Source organism: Pseudonaja textilis, chromosome Z (assembly GCF_049901715.1).
Source record: "Pseudonaja textilis isolate UNSWEBS1 chromosome Z, rPseTex1.2, whole genome shotgun sequence".
NCBI classification, from domain to species: domain Eukaryota; kingdom Metazoa; phylum Chordata; class Lepidosauria; order Squamata; family Elapidae; genus Pseudonaja; species Pseudonaja textilis.
Genome location: NC_142008.1, coordinates 60,092,831 through 60,114,314, shown reverse-complemented (window position 1 = coordinate 60,114,314; position 21,484 = coordinate 60,092,831). Strand labels below are relative to the sequence as shown.

At 34.7% G+C, this 21,484-nt stretch overlaps 1 protein-coding gene across 46 annotated transcripts in view; it reads left to right on the top strand.

The window, feature by feature from the left end:
- Positions 1 to 21,484, top strand: part of CLASP2 (cytoplasmic linker associated protein 2) — a 289,137-nt gene that overhangs the window by 190,518 nt on the left and 77,135 nt on the right. For 17 of the 46 annotated variants that reach the window (XM_087915721.1, XM_087915710.1, XM_087915708.1 and 14 more), the window contains 3 exons: positions 1,656 to 1,673; positions 4,218 to 4,319; positions 12,163 to 12,333. In XM_087915721.1, the coding sequence (XP_087771847.1) occupies positions 1,656 to 1,673; positions 4,218 to 4,319; positions 12,163 to 12,333 (291 nt within the window). Of the gene's footprint in view, positions 1 to 1,655; positions 1,674 to 4,217; positions 4,320 to 4,444; positions 4,472 to 12,162; positions 12,334 to 21,484 lie in introns of all 46 variants that reach the window. The other 29 variants (XM_087915693.1, XM_087915719.1, XM_087915717.1 and 26 more) reach the window with 3 other exon arrangements.

Genomic DNA, 21,484 nt, shown 5'->3' with positions numbered 1-21,484 from the left:
AAGTCACTTATGACCATTTTTCACACTTAAGACCATTGCAGCATCCTCACTGTCATGAGAGGCCAGACCAGGAGAAGCGCCCCTTGACATGAGTGATATTAAGTTGGCCATGCCCGCCCAGTCACATGACCACCAAGCCACACCCACCAACTAAGCCACGCCCACAGAACCGATTGTTAAAAAAACTGAATCCCACCCCTGCACTATTTCATGTGTTATTCAACCTCTTTTCAATTACTTAATAATTTAATTATTATTCAATATTCTGGTAGAATAGTTATACATCTATTAAATATGTACTTTACAAATAATATTTAGATAGTTTCCAAACTTATTTTACTCTTTACTCTGTTGAGGACTCATATCTCAAAATGTCTTCTTTCAAAAGTGCAGAGTCATACTTTTTTTTCCCTTCTGCACATTGTGCTGTACCATTTTCATAGTCTAAGTTCTAGTAACCTTTCCACTCAATAGTTCCAAACAAATCAGACCTTCCCTCCTTTCACTGCCACAATAGTCTGTAAATAAAAAAAAGTCTTCCAATTTTCCTCCTCTGATACATCAAAATGTCCTTTCTTATATATACACAGTCAGTAATGGTTTTCTCTTTTTTTCACTTCTCCACCATTCTTGTTGTTTACAATCACTTTTTTTTCCACCACTCACAGATACATTATAGTTCCATCTACATCTATAATCAGGAAAAAATTATATCATCTCATCTTTCTTCCCCTCAGCTTTTACCGTTCCGTTACTCAGTATACAGCTCAGTCACTTAATCCACACTTAGCACTTCTACTGCTAATTCCGCCACTTGTTAACACCACACGGTTCAGAGCCTCATTCTTCTCCTCTTCTTGTCAGATATTCTGGTACTCTTCCTTAATCGCACTTTCCCACCGCTCAACTTGCTGTTTTCCACCTTTTACTTCCCTCTTTAAACAACTAGGCAGCCATGTCTCTGGTTCCAATCATCACAATCTCCCTCTTCTGTTGCCGGTTTTTGGGGCTTCTTCTTGCAGTGTCTGGGATTGTGGCACTTCTCTGACACCTCCGTACCTTCCCCTTTTCCCTGCCGACCCCTCCAAGGTCCAACTCACTCCTAGGAGCTACCAGGCATAGAACTTCGGATTTTTCAGAGCGGCGATCTGCTCCTCTGCTCCACTTCAATGTGGTGCCTCAACCGGAAGTCCCTAAATGTGTAAACTTTTAACATGTTGGATGATTGTATCATAATTTCTGTAGTTCAGGTTCATTTTTTCACTCTTGTCTTACGTGGAGAAAGTATCTGGCCAGGACTGAACTACTAATCTATTGCTGGTAAATTGCACTATTTCCAAGACTGAACTATCAGTTATTCAATTTTGATCAAAATGAGCAGATGGAAAAGTATAGCACAAAATTTATTAGACAAGTGGGCTATTTTTAAAAGCCTCCAGTGGTGGAGCACCCATAACTTCTGAAGGCAAGTTGTTCCACTGGTTTATGTCACAAAAAAGTTGATTGGATCTAAGGGATCATTTCATAGCAAAGCACAGAGTAACTATATTCTTAAATATTTTATATGCATTTTGGAATCCAAACAATTATTGCTTATCAAATACAAAAAGAGCTTTTGTTTGGAATATCATTGTTTTGATATTTTTCCCATTTAGGAACAGCTTCTGAAGATGGTAAGACAATAAAAGAGAAAATATATTTAACATAATATTCCCATCATCATAAACCATACTGTATACAGACCATGGTCTTCAGGATTATGTATTAATTTGCTTAGCTAATAATGCTTTGTTGCTGCAGCATTTTTTTTCAAATGCAAATTGGCAATAACATGTATCAATATCCATTACCGTATTTCCCCATGTATAAGCCACCCCTTTTTTCCAAAATTTTCAAGCCCAAAAAGTAGGGGGGTGGCATATACAAAGCAGGTACACTTTTTATACGTGAAAAATGCATAAAATAATAAAGTAGGAATAAACTGGTTTTCCAACAGTATGCTATACTTTTTTGTAAAAATTGTACGTGATGATACGATTACAAGTGTGAGTACACGATAGAAATGCATACGCTAGGCATCGGCCTGAATGCTTCGCCCTACTCGCTCCGATGCGTAGATTGCTAGCGCCGCCGCACCGCTTTCAAATGCTGCCATGACCGTTGTAGATCTTAGACGTCGAATTTTGTTTCTTTGTAAATTTTCTTTCTTCATAACTTGTTTCTCTAATAAAATATTTTTTTCAAAACTTCACAGTCCAAAATTGGGGGGGTGGCTTATACAAAGGGGGTGCTTATACATGGGGAAATACGGTATATTTTAAATATGCAAACTTTTTCATTTGCTTTGCTATTAAATTTTGTAATGAAACTTTTAACACACTAGTGGACATTCTCATGCTTTTGGGAACAGGTGCTACTATTTACTCAATCTTTGAAATTTATTTTGGCATCATGGTTACCTAACTGGATGTCAACATTCAATGCCTGAAGTTTAAACCAAATATTGTCAAATGACAGCATATTTTTAAAGCGCTAACATGAGATCCACAAAATGATCAACAAATTTGGGATACCTAAATTTTAATTACTTTTTAATGAAATGCATACTAAATTCTTCATAAATCAAACTATTTTGCTGGTTGATACTTATTTAAAATTATAGTAAAATTCACAAAATACAAATCAATTATGTAATATTATTTAAATTATACTTTATCCTAATTTACTTAAAGTTTACATGATTCTTTCACGTTACTTTCACAAGTCTTTCATGCATTTAGCCCACTTTTTTTCTGATTGACCTGGTGAGCTTTATGATTTAGCCTAAGTCCATGTTCACTGTCAAATAACACCCTTATCTATCTATCTATCTTTCTTTCTTTCTTTCTTTCTTTCTTTCTTTCTTTCTTTCTTTCTTTCTTTCTTTCTTTCTTTCTATATCTGTCTGTCTGTCTGTCTATTGTTTATTCTTACAGTTATGGCAGATTATCAGTAGAAAAGTGGTGCTTTTTCTATGTTTGGCTCCAACCTCTTCATAGGATGAGGACAAGTTGTTTTCATATCATATATTTCATAATTTTTGAAATTATGACAATTGACTCTCAAATATATGGTCATCTAATAATGCTGAATCGTTCAATAGACATTTTACTTACTTCATTCTGAGCAATAAGAATGGATTACTTTTATTGAAATAAAAATAAAGATTGTTTGGTTATTTAACATCTTAACAAAATAGTGGCGCTTTGTATTCCAGGTCAAATTATCTGCATTTACACACATTACAGTGAATGGCAGAATTTCTATCATTGCATGGATTTGAGTGTTTTAGTAATAGATATTGGGTATAAGAAACTTAATTTGATAACTTCATCAAGAATTGAATGAATACAGACTCTCATCTCAAAGATTTTCTCCTGTGCCTGAGGAAATAGTATATTTTTGTAGGAGATCTAAATGATTTGGTATCTATTTAACTAAATTAGTGTTGAAATTTTTTGGTGTATTTGCTTTTCTTGATTTTTAAAATTTTTTGATACTAACCAAACACGACAGTAAGAAGTTTCAAACACTTGAGCAATTCAGTTTTGGGAACTGAAAAAGAAAACGTTGGCTCCTCAAGTTAGTTTTAATCTATCCTGCTATTCTTAAGTAAAATGGAATTTTGTGAATAGTTTCAGAATGTTTTGGATTTTTTTAAAAAATAGTAGAATATATATTTTTATTTGTGTGTGTGTGTGCGTTTGAATAACCTCATGCACACATATTCATATAGATAGATGTAGATATTGCTATCCAACTTGAATATGAGAGACAGTATACATTTCAATTTTATGGCACATATGTAACAATATCTTACACTGTTTAAAATAAAATATACTTATTTTACTTTAAAATAAATTATACTATCGATGCATAAATGTACATAATTTGTACTTAAAATATGATAGATTATTTTATTCGATGGTTATATATTTAAGAGATACTAGTTGTATTATTTCAGTGGGAAATGCATGATTATATTAAAATAAGAAAAAAGAACATTGCTCTATCTAATGATACCTATTAAATTATTGCAAGTAAAATTTGTTAAGAGTTAAGAAGTAATAGAGCTGATTCGTTATTTCAACTACACTGTAGTATTGTTTCTCTCTCAATTCACTAAATTACTTTTATACATATGAATTTCACTTCTTTCTTTTTTGTTTCTTTTATAGGGCGTGTGCGAACCAAGCTTTCAACACCCTGTATTGGAGTAGGAAATTCAAAGACAGATTCCAGGGGCCGGAGTCGAACAAAAGTTGTATCTCAGTCTCAACGTATGTATTGCCTCTTTCAACAATGTTTTAAACCCATAAATCTACTGTACATTCATTGACTAAAGGATATGGTCAAAATATTTCTTAAGAAACACTACATACTGAGTTGTTGTTCTGTGCCATAGGTTCATCATCGCCAGACAAAAATGAAGGTATTTTTTTTTCAGTGTTTCAGTGTTTCGGGTCAGTAGCCTGCATGCTTTTGAAGTCTTCTATACTTTGTGTTGTGTTATTTTGAATAAGATTTCAGAAAAAGATAAATTAATCCTTTCAGTGTAGAATTTTTTAAAGTGGACCTCTCTTCATTGGGAAATCCTATAGTTATTTGAGGTTTAAACAAAGTAAGAGAGCAAAAAATTAATAGGTATCATATTTCAATGCCTGAAAACATTTTAATTAACTACAATTCAAACATTATAATTCAATCATGTAAACTCCATCCAAGTATATTGTTGCTACATTATGTAGAATTGAATGCATTATTTCAAAATTAATGAAGCATTGGAATTGGAATTCAGGCTTGACAATATTATTCAAACAAGTATATATTACTAATTGATATACATTTGAGGAAAGTACAAGCATTGCTGAAAAAGTTATTTTCTAAAATACAGAATGTATACTTTCAACATCTTTTGTAAACTATTGCATATGAATGGCGAATACATTTACAAGCACAGGCAAATATTAAGAGACTTATTAGAATGGTTTCTATATTCAATGTCTAATTTACCACTTCTTCCTTATTATAGTATCATAAACAATATTGCATATTCTAAAAGATGTGCAGTGGATGTATTTATTTTCTGTTTGCAGTAATAGTACAGAAAAAAACTACTGCAAAAGTCTGCCCTATACATATTAGTAAATAACTATAGTGGAGATAAACATTCTGGGGTTTTTTTCCTGCAGAGTTTCATATTTTGATACTGAAATTAAATGTTTTGACAAATTAAATCACTTCAGCAGCAATGGATTTTAAATACTGCATATAGTCTAAAGTTCACTGTACATATCATTATTTTCATGCCTATAAATTCATGACTTTTTGGCTAACATCAGGAGTGTGAAACTCACAGCGTCACGTCAGGTGACGTATCGTGACTTTTTCCCCCTTCGCTAAACTAGGGGTGGGGGTAGCCAGAGCGTGACACATCCAGCCTTTGGGCCATGAGTTTGACTCACCTGCTTTACATCATTCATAGGGGTCTAAATTTACATTTCAAATGTATATACAAGTATATTTTTCAAGTACATATATCTTTGTCAAGTAGCTGTAACTGATTATTGCTCCTTGTTTCTTACATATAAAATGGCAATTCCAGAGTGAGTGAGTGTTTGTGTATGTGTGTGTATTCAGATAACCTAATTCTTACTCTAATAAAAAGACAATGTAAAAGTCTAGCATAATTATGTTGTAATATTTTTTTATTGATATGTGCCCAAATATTATATCCCATAGATAGTCAACTAAAGGCTTAGATGTTAGGCTGCAAAGACAAGCTGGGTAAATTGCTGATATACCAACCACATTGCTACCTGATAGAATTCCTCTTTGAGGATCGTCTTGAAATTCCCTTGTCTTCTGTTGTGGGGCAATTTTTATTTTTATTCTGTAAGGATCATCTCTAGTAAAGCTCAAGAACTAATGCATATTGTGATTCAATACTTGTAAGTGGGGCCATGCTTAAGCAGATATTTGTGATCAGAATATGGAGAATGTTTCCACCATCATCGAACAGTTCCTAAGACTTTGAGGATCTCTATAGAGCAAACAGACTATTTCAGATGGTCATCCCAGATCTCTCATAGCTATATTCAACTGATTTCCTGCAAGTGCTGGGCACTTTTCCAGAAAACCCCAAAACTCCTTTATATTTGATAATAAACAGCAACCAAGCACTTGATATGATTGTCCCCAGCAGCCTGTCTGTTGGTTAATTGCAGATTTTTTCTTCCAGAAGTAGAACAGCAAAACAAATCTGAATAAATGTGGGTATGAGCTCAATTTCAAACTTACACCATTTCACGAGTAAGGGAGATGAAACATCCTTCTCCAATATTGCATCATTAGGCTTGTTTAGAGGACCTAGCTTCTGTTAGGAAAGGGCAACAAGTAAATCTGGCAATTAGGACCAATTAGCACTGCCAATTAATATTAAACATTGCCAATAAAGTCAATGATATTCATCAGAATCTTGACTGAATGGGTGGTGGCCTGGACAATATCTGGCTATATTATATGGGTCTCTTTCTCACCTGTGAAATGGATATAATGCTGTTTGTTGTCTCTATTTGTGGGTTTGATTTTGCTCCCCGTGGCTCCTTAGTGGGTCTGAATTTGATGTATCGTACAGGGTGCAGGAGATAATGTGGGAAACATAATGAAAGTTCTTTTGTAAAAGGGCATGGTACACTTCTTCCATAATAAGTTCTTCTTGGAACAATTTGTATTTGCCAAATCTCCAGCCTTCTCTTTTGGGGAAAGATTATGGAGATCCCATAATTTGCTATAGAGCATGTTTAAGGAGCAGATTCAGTTTTATTCAATTAAGTGTCAGGCTTATGCCTGAGACTGAAATATGGATTGCTTTTACAGGTAGCCTTCATTATAATCTGGATGAAGAAATATATTCCTTCTGGATCTTTTATGTTTTTCAGAACTCTTCAATACCATCAGTCATGGTATTCTTCTGAGTAGCCTGCAGGGATTGAAGGCTGTAGACACAGTTTTAGAGATATTCTACTTCTTATTTAATAGGCAATTCCAGATACTGGCTGTAGGAGCAATAAACCTTGATGGAGTGTCAAAGGGCTCAATATTCTCTCCCTACTTTTTAACATCTACCTGAAACAGCTAGGGGTGATCATCCATCAGTTTGAGATCCAGGTCCAGGTTTTGACACAGGGTCTACAGGTTATGAGAGTCAAAGTGAGATAAAACAGGCTAAAGTTGAAACCATAAGAGACAGTAATTATTTATCCATGAATGTCTAATATTATTGTTTATCCATCATAGATGTCTAATGTCTCTTATAGTGTCTGTTGATGAACCAACACTATCCCTAAAGGAGCAGAATCATGGCTAGGAGTCCTAGATTTATAATTGTTGCTAGAAAGGCAGGTTCACACTGTGGGTGATGGTTCTTTGCAAAGATTTGTGGTGCCAGTTCAGCCTTATTTGGAACACATGATCATTTGCTTGGATTATTGCTGGGCACTTTGTACTTCTTTTGAAAATCACCTGGAAACTAATCTTAAAGGTTGCAGTCCAGTTGCTTGCTGACTCACACCAACATAGATAATCTAAAAGTGCTAATTTTGATTTGGTTTGACTTTGAATTATCTAAGGCACTAATTTATGCAATCAATACAGCCTCTCCCAGCATGGATTTATTTACTTATTGGATACCCAACTTGCACTAGCAATTCTGAGCAAGTTACCTTTGGTTAAAAGTATAAAACAAAGGAACAAAAAACAAAACATACAAAAACACTCAGTTTAAGGAGAATATTTTGTGGTCACTCCTTTTGCAAACAAATAAACAAGCAATAGAAAAATTGTTAATAAAGTAGGAGCTGAAATACAGTCAGCCCCTACTTTATTAATTTTTCATAAACTTCTTAAAACAAATACGAGGTAGTTTTCACTTAGCAACCACAATTGGGCTGGCTACTCAGTTGTTAAGCAAAGTAATTGTTAAGTGAAACTGTGAACTGTACATATGATCTTACTTTCTTTGAATTTTCCTTTGCTTTACAGACCTGCAAAAGTAGCAAATGCAAGGATTAAAAGTCCTTTTTCATCACTGTTCTAACTATGAGAAGCAGCTAAATGAATCAGTCACTAAATGAGGGCTACATGAAAGGAACATTTGAATTGTGATTGTTGCCATTTACTTATTTATACTTTTTTTGTTCCCTTTTTAGCTGGTTTTTATGTATTTGATTATAAGCATTTTTTAAAATTTTTCATTTAATTGATTAATATTATAATGTGAATATTTTAATAACTTTATCTTTGTATAAAGTTAAAAACCTTAATGAATCCTGCCAAGGGTAATATATGTAATAAATAAATAAGGTAAAACAACATTATTTTGATATTCAAGCAGTTCAGATTTCTATTCTTATTTTAAAATATTTAATTGAATTAATAAATAATTAATGTGGTAATCAAATGTTTTTGTACTATAGCTAATGTATGAAAATGTGCATGCAGTTTCAGCAGCTATTTTTCTCTAAATTATCCTGAAACCTTTCCTGATTGGAAACATTCCAAACATTTAAGCTTGTGTTGAAATTTGAAAGAAGAAAGCTTATGTTGAGTTTATGTAGAAGAAGCTGGTTCAAAGACTCAGCTGTTTTTATCAGAAAAGGAAAAGGATTGGGTGCATATTTTCAGCATTCATTTAAAGAAGCTTTTTACTCCTTGTTTGGTGCAGAAATCTAAATTAAAGCAATTCCACAAATGATCACTTCTTGATCATTGATTATTCTGTCCAGGTGGTAGATTTTTGCTAAGTTGTTTCTCTTTTAACAATAAATCTAGCACACCACAGCTTCTTAATGAAATCAAACAAATTCATTACCCAATATGGAGATTACTTAATCGATATAATCAAATAAATATCCCTAAGACTAGCAAATCTTTACTCTTGCCATCATCCTCTCTGCATATTTGCATTAATTATGGCACAATTCACGTATCTTTTATTAATGCCAGAATATTTACTTCAGACAGTGGTCAGAGTCTTGGGGGTATATACTAGTAATTATGGAATTAGCCTGCATATGCATAGTCTTGTACAGCAGTTTTAATTAAGAGCATAAGAAAACAATATGAAAGCATAATTATTTTTTCTGTCATTATATTTAAAATGCAGAATAATGATTCCACAAGTGCAGGTAGATCTTTAAAAAATTGGACAGCCATGTTTAGGTACTTCTTCACTTTTGCATGTCAGATATGGAATTCTTGTACATTATCCCTCCTTCACTTTCATTTCCTTTCATTGGATTCTATAGAATGAAAAATATAATAATATTTTTTGTATCTACTAGACATTCACTTACACTTTCGTTAGAGCTTTCAACAATTTGATGTGACAATTCAGTTAAATTCATTGCTTTACGGTCTTTTGTTCAAGAGCTGAAAAACTGCAATTATACCGCATCTGAGCCTGGTGGAAGCTACTTAAATGCACTGCTTTTAGCCCCAACCTTGTGGCATTTCCAGCTTTTTATATGAACTGACTAAAGCTTTTTATTTCCATTCACCATTCATTATTAACCTATTCTGCTCCCTCCTCTTCATGGATTTTAAATCCTTGCCCTATTCCTGCCTTTACACATGTTCAGGATCACAGTCTGCTAATCCACAGTTTGGTGGTAAGGTTTTTTAGATGTTATGCGTGCATTCTTGTTTGACCATCTATTGCAGGACCCTATTCAGCAGAAACACTATGTATTTGGGTATTCAAGAAGGCCCAAAAATAGTAATCATATATGAAGAATCAAAACCATACTGAGAACAGCTCAATAGGAGGGATTAGAGATACATTTGTGATGCTGTGCAAGTTTTTTTCAATTATTCTAATCAAGGATAAAAATATTGTCACATATTTCAATCAAACATGCTTTATGTGTGAAGATTCAGTTTATGGTCTGCATGGTGTTCTTACAAATCTTCAAATAAATAATTTGAAATAAGTAGTATTTTTAAATATATATAGTTGGTGCACAATTGCAGGCTTGGTAAAAGATGTTACATATTTTTTGAAAAGAAACAAATTGATTTGATCAATTTACAGTTGTTTTTTACAACCCTCATTATCCTGTGTGCTTAGAAATATCATGATTTAATGATTTAATCTAGGGAAATAGAAATAGGTTTGCATTCGTCAAATTATGTGAATGTTGTCCTAATTCCCTGATCAGTTTTTAATGAATTTTTAAAAGGTCTACAGAGTATACACTCTTACATCTGGTTTGATATATATAATTTTTCTGCTGCATAGACTCCTATATAAAAAGAGCATATATTCAGTATTTCCCAAACTTCTGAACACTGAACTATATTCCTGTTTCTGAAACAAAAATTAGCAAAATCCCAATGTTTTTTTAGACAGTAAGGGTTATTTAGTGAAGCAATAGGGATGTTTAAATGTACTTATTTTGTCTTCTTTCAGAGATAAAGAAATACTGTTGTCTTCATTTGGTTCAGTTCAGTTAGGATTTATCTTTCTTGTGTATCTGCTTTGTTTTACACTAAAACTTTCAGGACTACCAAATGAGCCCTGGTAAAAAACATTTGTCATTTATTCAGAAATATTTTAAATGTAGCAGAATAATTTTGACAAATAAGTTAATTATGTTGAAACTTTACAATTTTTGTTGATCTACAGTACTACAAAATTGCAAATATTTACTAGTAGATCCAAAATTGATTGCTGTTTTTGTTGCAACATTAGAGCCTTTTGTTTAATTTCATAAATCACATATAAGCATGAAAATGTGTATAGTTTGGGAATTGCTGTTGTATTACTATATTATGCCACTGCATAAATAATGATCACATAATATTTGCATGGAGCACTGTTTTGCATCATAATCTTTCATGGGGCTTATTCCAGTCATTTCTTACTGTTATGATGTACAATGAAATTTTGTGTGCCTGTGTGTGTACACACATACCTATATACATATATACACAAGAGAGAGGGAGGGAGGGAGAGAGAGAGAGAGAGAGAGAGAGAGAGAGAGAGATTGGTGAAGTTTTATTGGACCATCTTTAAATTGGTGAAGTCTTGATCATATTCTGCACATATTCCTCAAGATGGTATTTTAAAAGTTTTTCACAGGAAGTTGTAACTAGGGTGATAAAAATGTGTATTTGATGTATTTTTAATCAGAGGGTTTGCTTGCTGCTAGATCTGCATCTACATTCACAGTCACATGTTCTGCTACAATGCCCGCTGAATCTTTAGGAAGTGGTGAATCTTTAGGAAGATATGTATTCAGGATTGCTGCTTCATTTCCAAATTACAATAGTTAAACACTCCTTGAAATTGCTCATAAATCCCTAGCTAGAAGAACATTCCATCTCAAGCTTGTTCTTAGACATTGTTTTTGAAATTTTCTATCAAGTTCCTTATAAATTACATTCATGAAGTTGCTTTTATTTAATTTTACGATTATGGTGAAAAGACATGGCTAATTTGCCTAGAAGATTTTACTTTACAACATTGGAAACCTATAAGGATCCAAAAATAAAAATACATTGCCTACATTATAGTAGATTTTGTGAAATTATTGATTATTACAGAGTTCTGGTCAACAGCTTTGGTAAAAATAAAATCATAAATACATAAATATTTGTGTATAACTCAGGAATTAGTTTTTCTAAATACGTGTTTTCTTGCTAATCTACTTCACCTCACAGGAATTTGGAAGCTTTTTACTCATTTCAACACTTTCAGAACTGATTGAATAGTGGTAAACTTATATTCAAAAGTGGAATATAAGGAAAATAATGGCACCCAACAAGTTATGTAAATTATGTTAGATCTATTTTATTTCAAATGTATCTGAGTCCTGAAAATAGTAGCTGGTAATGACATTTATACTAGATTTTCCTAATACTTTTGGGGATAAAACAAATAATTTCATGTTAAAAAGCAAAACAATTACATGATTTTTTGGACATGAATTGATAATACCTGCTGACTAGATATCACATAATACACTTTTCTAGGTTATAAACAGTTTCTTCAAATTCTTCCAGAAAATTCAGAACTTGTTATAATAATAGAATTGTAACATGTGTTTTCTTTGCCTTCAGCTGGAAGCCGTTCTGGTTCTCCTGGAAGAGTTTTGACTACAACTACACTTTCAACTATGAATACAGGTGTTCAGAGAGTAGTAGTCAGCCCTGCAACAGCACAAAAACGGAGCAAGATTCCTCGAAGCCAAGGATGCAGCAGAGAAGCCAGTCCTTCAAGATTGTCTGTTGGTAAGATTTGTTCATTATAGTCAGCAGAGGTTACATTATTCTGTGTCGCACATAACAACTGAATATAGTAAAGACAAGCTATAACTCATCTCACAGAAGTCTTGCAATACGCTACCAAAATAATAATTTTCAACAGCACAATACCTCACACTAAGGCCTAAAATAAGTCTGTTAAGTGCAAATTCTGTCCTTTTCCTAAAATGGAGGCTAATCATTTCAGCATCATCCAGGTAAAATCATCATGCCCTCTCTAACACATGTCCATACACATACGCACACACCATGGCCTTGCAACATAGCATAGTCCTAGAATGACAGTTGTAGAATGAAAGGGCACACATTTCTTGAACATGTGACTAAAATGCTATTGATTCTGCCTTTTCAGTTTCTGAGATGAGTAATGGATTGGGAGAAGAAAACATAAATGTTTGTTTGTTTATTTATTTATTTATTTATTTATTTTGTCAAGCGATTATAAGATAACAGGTATAAGTATAAACATAGTTATGAATACATGAAATGGATACATATAAGAAAAATAAAAAGAAACAATAGGACAGGGATGGTAGACACATTGGTGCGCTTATGCAAGCCCCCTACAGACCTCTTAGGAAAGGGATGAGATCAACAGTCTAAGGTTAAAGTTTTTGGGGTTTGGGGAAGAAACCACAGAGTCAGGTAGAGTATTCCAGACATTGACCACTCTGTTGCTGAAATCGTATTTCCTGCAATCAAGTTTGGTGCGGTTTACCTTGATTTTGTATCTGTTCTGTGCTCTTGTATTGTTATGGTTGAAGCTGAAGTATTCATTGACAGATAGGACATTGCAAGATATAATTTTGTGTACTATACTTAGATCGGACCGAAGGCTGCGTAGTTCTAGGTTTTCTAGGTCTAGAATTTCAAGTCTGGTGACATAAGGTATTCTGCAATGAGTAGAGGAGTGGAGTTCACTCTTCTTGTGAAATATTTCTGGATTTTCTCAACTGTATTAATATCAGATATGTAATGTGGGTTCCAGATTGATGAACTGTATTCAAGTATTGGTCTAGCAAATGTTTTGTATGGTCTAGTTAGTAATGTGATATTACCAGAGAAAAAGCTACGCAAGATTAGGTTAACAACTCTTAATGCCTTTTTGGCTATGTAGTTACAGTGGGCTCTTGCACTTAGATCATTAGAGATGAGTATTCCAAGGTCCTTGACAGAGTTTCGATCATCAACAAGGTCTTGACTATTCACCTTATATTTTATTTTCTGATTTATTTTTTTGCCAATATGTAAGACAGAGAATTTATTAGTTGAGATTTGAAGTTGCCATTTGTTTGACCATTCTGATACATAGTTGAGGTTTTTTTGAAGGGTAGCAGTATTGTCAGTGGTATTGAATAGCTTTACATCATCTGTGAAGAGAACACAGTTGCTCTTAATATGATCCCAGAGGTCATTTATGTAGAATATGAAGAGAGTTGGTCCTAGAACACTGCCTTGGGAGACACCACTGTTGACAGGTACAGAATTTGATAGGGCGCTCCCAATTTTGACCATTTGTTGTCTGTTTGACAGGAATGCTTCTATCCAGTTATGCAGGTGTCCAGAGATACCATAAGATTTTAGTTTTAGGAGTAGTTTGTCGTGTACCACTGAATCAAAGGCTTTACAGAAGTCTATGTAAATTGCATCTATTGCTTTGCCCTGATCAAGTTGTGTAGTCCATATGTTTTTGCAGTGTAAGAGTTGCAGATTACAGGATAGTTTTTTTCTGAAACCAAATTGTTTATTAGAGAGTAGGTTGTTGTCTCTAAGTGGAGGATAATGGATTGGTTAATAATTGATTCCATGACTTGACAGGTGACGCAGCCTAAAGAGATTGGTCTGTAATTTTCAATTAGACTGGGGTCTCCCTTTTTGAAGATGGGGATGACCGTGGCTAGTGACCATTGGTTTGGCAAGGAGCTGGTCCTGAAAAATTTTTCCAAAGATTATGCTTAGAGGTTCAGCTATGGCAGTGGATAGCTTTTTTAAGAAGTAGGCACATATTCTATCTGGTCCTATGGATAGAGATGGTTTTAGATTGCATAGTGCTTTTTCAACATTGTCTTCTGTAAAATCTATATGTATTAGATCATTGTAGTTGTCTGTGGTTTGACTAGGAAATACTGGGCATGATCCATTGCTGTTTACAAATACTGAGCCAAAGAATGTGTTAAAGAGGTTGGCTTTAATAGTGTCGTCATTGCAGTCTTTACTATTTGGTCCTTTCAGGAGTGGGATGGAGCCTAAGTCTTTTAGTTTGTTTACAAAATTGTAGAAAGCGTGGGCGGAATTGGTGCGTAGAAGTTTTTCCTCTTGTTTAATGTGATAATTGGTGCATTCAGTCTTTATCTGGTGGCATAAATTTTTGTATCCACTTTTGAAGTTGGCAACGTGACCAGATTTATTTTTCTGCCAAAGTTATCTCTTTTTGGATTGAAGTTTCCTTATTGTTATGGGTAATCTGTTTATTCTGGTTTTGGGAGTTGTTATTGGTACATATAGTTTGATGACTCTTTTGACCTCAAGTAAAAATATGTTGTAATGGTCTTCAACAGTATTGCCTTCAGTGAATAGAAATTGCCAGTCAAGAGATGAGATTGTTATCTATAAGATCATAGTTGCCTTTTTCGAAGTTATAATTGGGGATCTCATTGTTATGATGATTTTTGTGTGGGCGTACATTGAGGTCACTGTTGGAAAAGGGTTCTTTAATTTGTGTTCCATAAATTGAATTCAAACTATTGCAGAAGATGAGATCAAGGCAGTCATTAAGCCTAGTATTGTTGGTTACTAATTCTTCCAGTCCTAGTGTGATAATGGCATTGTACAGGGTTGTATGTATGGGTACAGATGTACATTCATTTAGTGTCCAATTTATAAGAGATAAGTTGAGATCACCAAGAAAAATGAGAGGGTGTGAGCAGGAGGCAGCCGATGTCACTATTGAAGTTAGCTTCTTTGTATGAATTATATCATATTCAGGGGCTCAATAGCAAAGTAAGAAACGGATTGAGGTGTTTAAGGACAGTTTACAGATGATGATCTCGGGAAGAGCAAGTTCTTGTATAATTTGGATCTTTTTTAGATTTAGAGACTTTTTATAGAATATAGCAACTCCACCACCTCTATGGATTTCGCGTTCTGACCGAAAAACTTGATATTCTCTTGTAGTGGTAATGGAGTCTGGGAAAGATGCATTTAACCACATCTCACAGACAAATACAATGTCAAATGTGGCTGAACTTAGAAGGATGAGGAATTCTTACATTTTATTGTGAGGCTTCTTGCATTAAGTAGTTTGCATTTAAGATATAAAGTAGTGGGTCTGGAGGAAGTAAGGGGCATGCATCTCTAATGTTGGATGTTTGGGTGATGGATATTGTGACATCAATTGTGGCTCTTGTTTTTGATACAGTCAGCACAGTAATCAATGTATATATTTGTATTACCTAATTAATGTAATCTTTTGAGCTCAGAACTCAAAAGCTCCCGGGATTGTACATGTTGCTGTAAGGTTAGATCAGGGTGAGAACAAAGGTTCTTAAGGCTGTTGTTGCTCTTTGCGAGTGAATTTATTGAGAAAATGAATTTGCGTTTGCTTGTTTCATTTTTGCAAACAACCCTTCAGAGGCGTGGGATCATCAAGCCATCTTTGTTTTTAAGCTCAGGACCGACATGGGAAATATCTAGTATTTCTTCAGGGGAGATGGTTAATACTTGATTTTCTCTGATGATGTTTTGAACGTTAGAGATGTCATCATTGTCATTGACCTCTTGATCAAATAAGATGGCATTTGGTCGCTTCCGTTCACACTCAATGGCTTCTTTGATGAGGATGGGGATATCAGTATTTGTAGGATTTGTTGTTTTTTGTGGATTGGGTTTTGGTTGCAGTTGTTGAGTCGAGATATGGTTTGTAGATGTTTGATGTTCGTTTTTTAGTGTTGTCTCTTTTTTTTCAAGGTTTGCCAATCTAGTTTGTATATTGTCCAGAGATGCTACAATGGTGTCAAGGGATGTTATACATGTTTCAATGGTATCGACTCTTTCAAACAGGGTAATGTATTTTTCTAGTTTGGGTCTGCATGGTAGACAGAAATATAGAAAAGCATTGGCGGATGTTTTAGGAATAGAGCCTAAGCAATTATGGTGAGCGTAGTTCTTACAAAGAGAACATTTGATGTAATCTTCATTCTCCTTTAAAGATTCCTTACAAATAAGGCAAGAGCAAGAGTATTGTGGTTGTTCAGTAGGGGTTTTTTTCTTTTTAGGTTTAGGTTGAGGTTTGACATTGGATTGTTTTCCTGGCATGCTGGGTTTGTTGAGATGGTTTGTTGATTAGGTTATTCAATCAAACAAGGTATTATGGTAATCAATAAAGTAATATCGTGCCAAACAGTCTATTATACTAATCACACTAGTCAATTAATTTAACTAATCAATAATCACCCTAATAATTAATTACACTAATCAATAAACACACTAGTCAATTAATTGTCCTAATCATTAATTTGCACTAAACATATTAATCATACTAATATTCAAAATAGTTAACCAAACTAATCAATAACCACTAGTCTATAGTACTCTATAATAATGATAAATAATTGTAAAAATTAATTAATCATTTAGTAAGATCAGTTAATCAATTAAACAGAATTATATTGGGAAAAATTAGGGCAGGAAGAGAATAATGGGAAGAACAGGAAAATATTTGGTTTGGATGGTCCTGGGGGCTATAGGAAGAAGGCATATATTAGGTCGGAAGTATAGATGAAAAAACATAAATGTACATCTTTACAGGTATCACTCAGTTTTATTTTAAAGCATAAACATAAGTTTTGTCCCTGTAGCTTAATATAGTTAATATATTAATTATATTAAATATATGAATTAATATATGAATATAATTAATATATAATTAATATAATTAATCCTGTGATAGAACATATTTGTAAGCACTACTTTATCTTTTTTTAAAACATACAATTCTTAACATTTTGAAAGTAATTATGAAACCACATTATGTATATATTATTTTATCTAAATTGATAAACAAGTTTATAGATATACTAATATTATCTATTTTCCCTGAAGATAGTTGTGTGTTTAATGTTGACTCATATATCACTCAACCATAACTAGTTTATCAACTCAATAAGTTTTTCTGGGATTATCTCCTATATTCAGTGTAAGCAGAAATACAATAAGCAATTGAATCATACTAGGAAACAGTCAATATAAATCATAAGGAATACAAGCAACAAGTTACAGTCATTCAGTCACAAGGATAGAAAATATTCAAAGAAAACAGACCCCTATAAAAGAGGAGGTGGAGTTGCACTGTATGTAAAGGACCACTATATTGCTACAGAAATGCATGAAACCAAAGATGAAAACCTCCTAGTATGCAAATGGGTCAATATAAAATAAAAAAAGAATGACATGGCCATAGGTGTATATTATTGGCCACCCAATCAAGCAGAAAAAATAGATATCCTTTTTGCTAGCCAACTAACAAACATATGCAGGAAACACACAACAATAGAGACTTCAATTATCCCGATATCAATTGGAAAACTAATTTGCACCAAGTGAGAAATCAAATAAGTTCCTAACCAACCTAGCAGACAACTTTGCTGTCCAAAAGATAGAGGGTGAAATTAGAGGGACAGCCATACTGGACTTAATTCTTACAAATAGAGAAGAAGTGATAGAGGGAGTTGAAACTGTAGGAATCTTGGCTGAGATTGACCATGTCATACTAGAATCCAACATAACACAAACACAAGCAACAGAACATAATGACACCAGAGTTTTGGATTTTAAAAGAGCTGATTTCAATAAACTCAGAGAGAACTTGGGAAAGATTCTATGGATGAAAATTCTAAAGGGGAAAACAACTCAAGAATCTCAAGAAACCCTAAAAAGTATGATCATAGAAGCCCAGGCCAGCATAATACCACTGAGAAAAAAAAAACAAGAAATCCAAGAAGAAACCAACATGGCTGCACAAAGATCTCTCTGGCAAATTGAAAGAAAAAAAGGACAAGTACAAAAAATGGAAAGAAGGACATACAACTAAGGCAGAATATCCGCAGATAGCCAGAATCTGCAAAGACGAAGTCAGGATAGCAAAGGCTCAGAACGAACAAAGACTTGCAACAAAAGTCAAAGATAATAAAAAAAGTTTCTTCCAACATATAAATAAGAAGAAAAAAAATAAAGGAAAGAGTCAGTCCACTAAAGAGAGAAGATGGCAAGGAAGTAACAGGCAACAGAGAGAAAGCAGAGCTGCTTAACTCATTCTTTGCATCCGTCTTCACTCAAAAAGAAACTATAGCTCAACCCACCAAAAACTTAACTGTAAAAGTCAGACCTGAAATAAAAGTTAAAATAAGCAAAAAATAGTAAGACCTGTCTGATCTTGATTAACACAAATCATCGGGGCCTGATGGATTACATCCCAAAGTTTTAAAGGAGCTGACAGAGGTCATCTCAGAACCACTGCACCATATCTTTCAAAAATCCTGGAGCACTGGGGAACTACCAGAGGACTGGAAAAGAGCTGATGTGGTTCCCATCTTCAAAAAAAGAGAAAAAAACAGACCCAGGAAACTATAGACCAATCAGCCTAACATCAACACCTGGGAAGATACTGGAAAAGATAATAAAAAAACAGATCTGCCAACATCTAGAAACAAGTAAAATAATAACAAGCAGTCAGCAAGGGTTTGTTAAAAACAGATCATGCCAAACCAATCTTATTTCATTCTTCAACACAGTGACTAAGTTAGAAGACCAGCAAAATACTGTGGACATAATATATTTAGATTTCAGCAAGGCATTTGACAAAGTAGACCACAACCTACTTCTTAGTAAGCTAGAAAACAGTGGAATAGATAGCACCATCGCTAGATGGACTCACAACTGGCTGGCAAACCATACTCAACGAGTAATCCTTAATGGGTCTAAGTCTACATGGAGGGAAGTAAGCAGTGGGGTGCCACAAGGTTCCATCTTAGGCCCAGTACTCTTCAATATCTTCATTAACGACTTAGATGGGGGAATAGAAGGGGAACTTCCCAATTTGCAGGAATAGCTAAAACCCAAGAAGATAGGCTCAAGATCCAGATGGATCTTGACAGACTAGAACACTGGGCCATATCTAACATAATGAAATTCAATGTAGAGAAAAGTAAAGTCCTACACTTAGGCAAGAAAAACCAAAAGTACACATATAGACAGGGTGAAACCAGGCTCAATAGCAGTAACTGTGAGAGGGATCTTGGAGTCTTAGTGGACAACCAGCTAAATATGAGCCAGCAGTGTGCAGCAGCAGCCAAAAAAGCTAATGCAATCCTAAATTGTATTAACGGAGGGATACAATCAAGATCAAGAGAAGTGCTAATACCATTCCATAAAGCCTTAGTAAGACCACACCTAGAGTACGGCATCCAGTTTTGTTCACCACATTATAAAAAAGATGTTGAGACACTAGAAAAACTACAGAGAAGAGCAACCAGGATGATTAGGGGACTGGAGGCTAAAACATACAACGAATGGTTGCAGGAACTGGGCTTGGCTAGTCTAGTAAAAAGAAGGACCATAGGAGACATGATAGCAGATCTTCCAATATTTGAATGGCTGCCATAGGGAGGAAGTGGTCAAGCTATTTTCTAAAGCGCCTGTAGGCCAGACAAGGAATAATGGATGGAAACTGAACAAGGAGAGATTTAACCAGGAAATAAGGAGAAACTTTCTGACAGTGAGAACAATCAACCAATGGAACAGCTTGCCCTCAGAAATTGTGGGAGTGCCATCACTTGAGACTTTCAAGAAGAGACTGGACTGTCATTTGTCAGAAATGGTGTAGGGTCTCCTGCTTCAGCGGGGGGTTGGACTAGATGACCTACAAGGTCCCTTCCAACTCTGATTATCTGTTAAGTTGGAGGGGATGGGTGATAAGGAGTGATGAGAACATTAATAGTAATAGTAATGCAAACTTTGTAAATAGTTGGACAGTGTTGCGGGAATTATTTGTTTAGCAGAGGCTTTCAGGAAAAAAACTGTCCTTGTGTCTAGTTGTTCTGATGTGCAGTGCTCTGTAGCGTCGTTTTGAGGATGGGAGTTGAAACAGTTTATGTCCAGGATGTGAGGGGCAGTAAATATTTTCGCAGCCCTCTTTTTGTCTTGTGCAGTATACAGGTCCTCAGTGGAAGGCAGGTAGGTAGTAATTGTTTTTCTGCAGTCCTAATTATCCTCTGAAGTCTCTGTCTGTCTTGTTGGGTTGCAGAACGAAACCAGACAGTTATAGAGGTGCAGGTGACAGACTCAGTAATTCCACTGTAGAATTGTAACAGCAGCTCCTTGGGCAATTTGAGCTTTCTGAGTTGGCACAGAAAGAACATTGTGCTTTTCTGATGTTTTTGATATTAGGTGTCCATTTTAGGTCTTGTGATATGATACAATCTAGAAATTTGAAGGTCTCTACTGTTGATACTGTGTTGTCTCGCATTGTAAGAGGTGGTAGTATGGGAAGGTTTCTCCTAAAGTCTACCACCATTTCTACGGTTTTGAGTGTGTTCAGTTTCAAATTGTTCCAGTTACAACACGAGACAAATTGTACAACCTCCCGTCTGTGTGCAGATTTGTTGTTATCTTGAATGAGACCAATCACTGTTGTTTCATCTGTAAACTTCAGAATTTCAACAGATGGATTGCTTGAGATGCAGTCATTGGTATATAGGGAGAAGAGAAATGGAGAAAGCACACAGCCTTGCGGGGCAGCTGTGCAAATTATCAGATGTGGTTCTGCCTAGTTCCACTTGCTGCTTCCTGTCTGTTAGGAAGCTTATGATCCACTTACAGATGTGTTCAGGTACTGCTAGCTGGTTTAGTTTAGTTAGAAGAATGTCTGGAATGATGGTATTGAATGCTGAACTGAAGTCTACAAAGAGGACCCTTGCGTAGGTATTTGGAGATTCAAGGTGTTGTAGGATGTAGTGCAGAGTCATTAACAACATCATCTATTAATCTATTTGCTCGGTATGCAAACTGCTTGGTATGGGATCTAAGGGGATCTGTGATGGTTTTCAGGTGGGACAGTACTAGT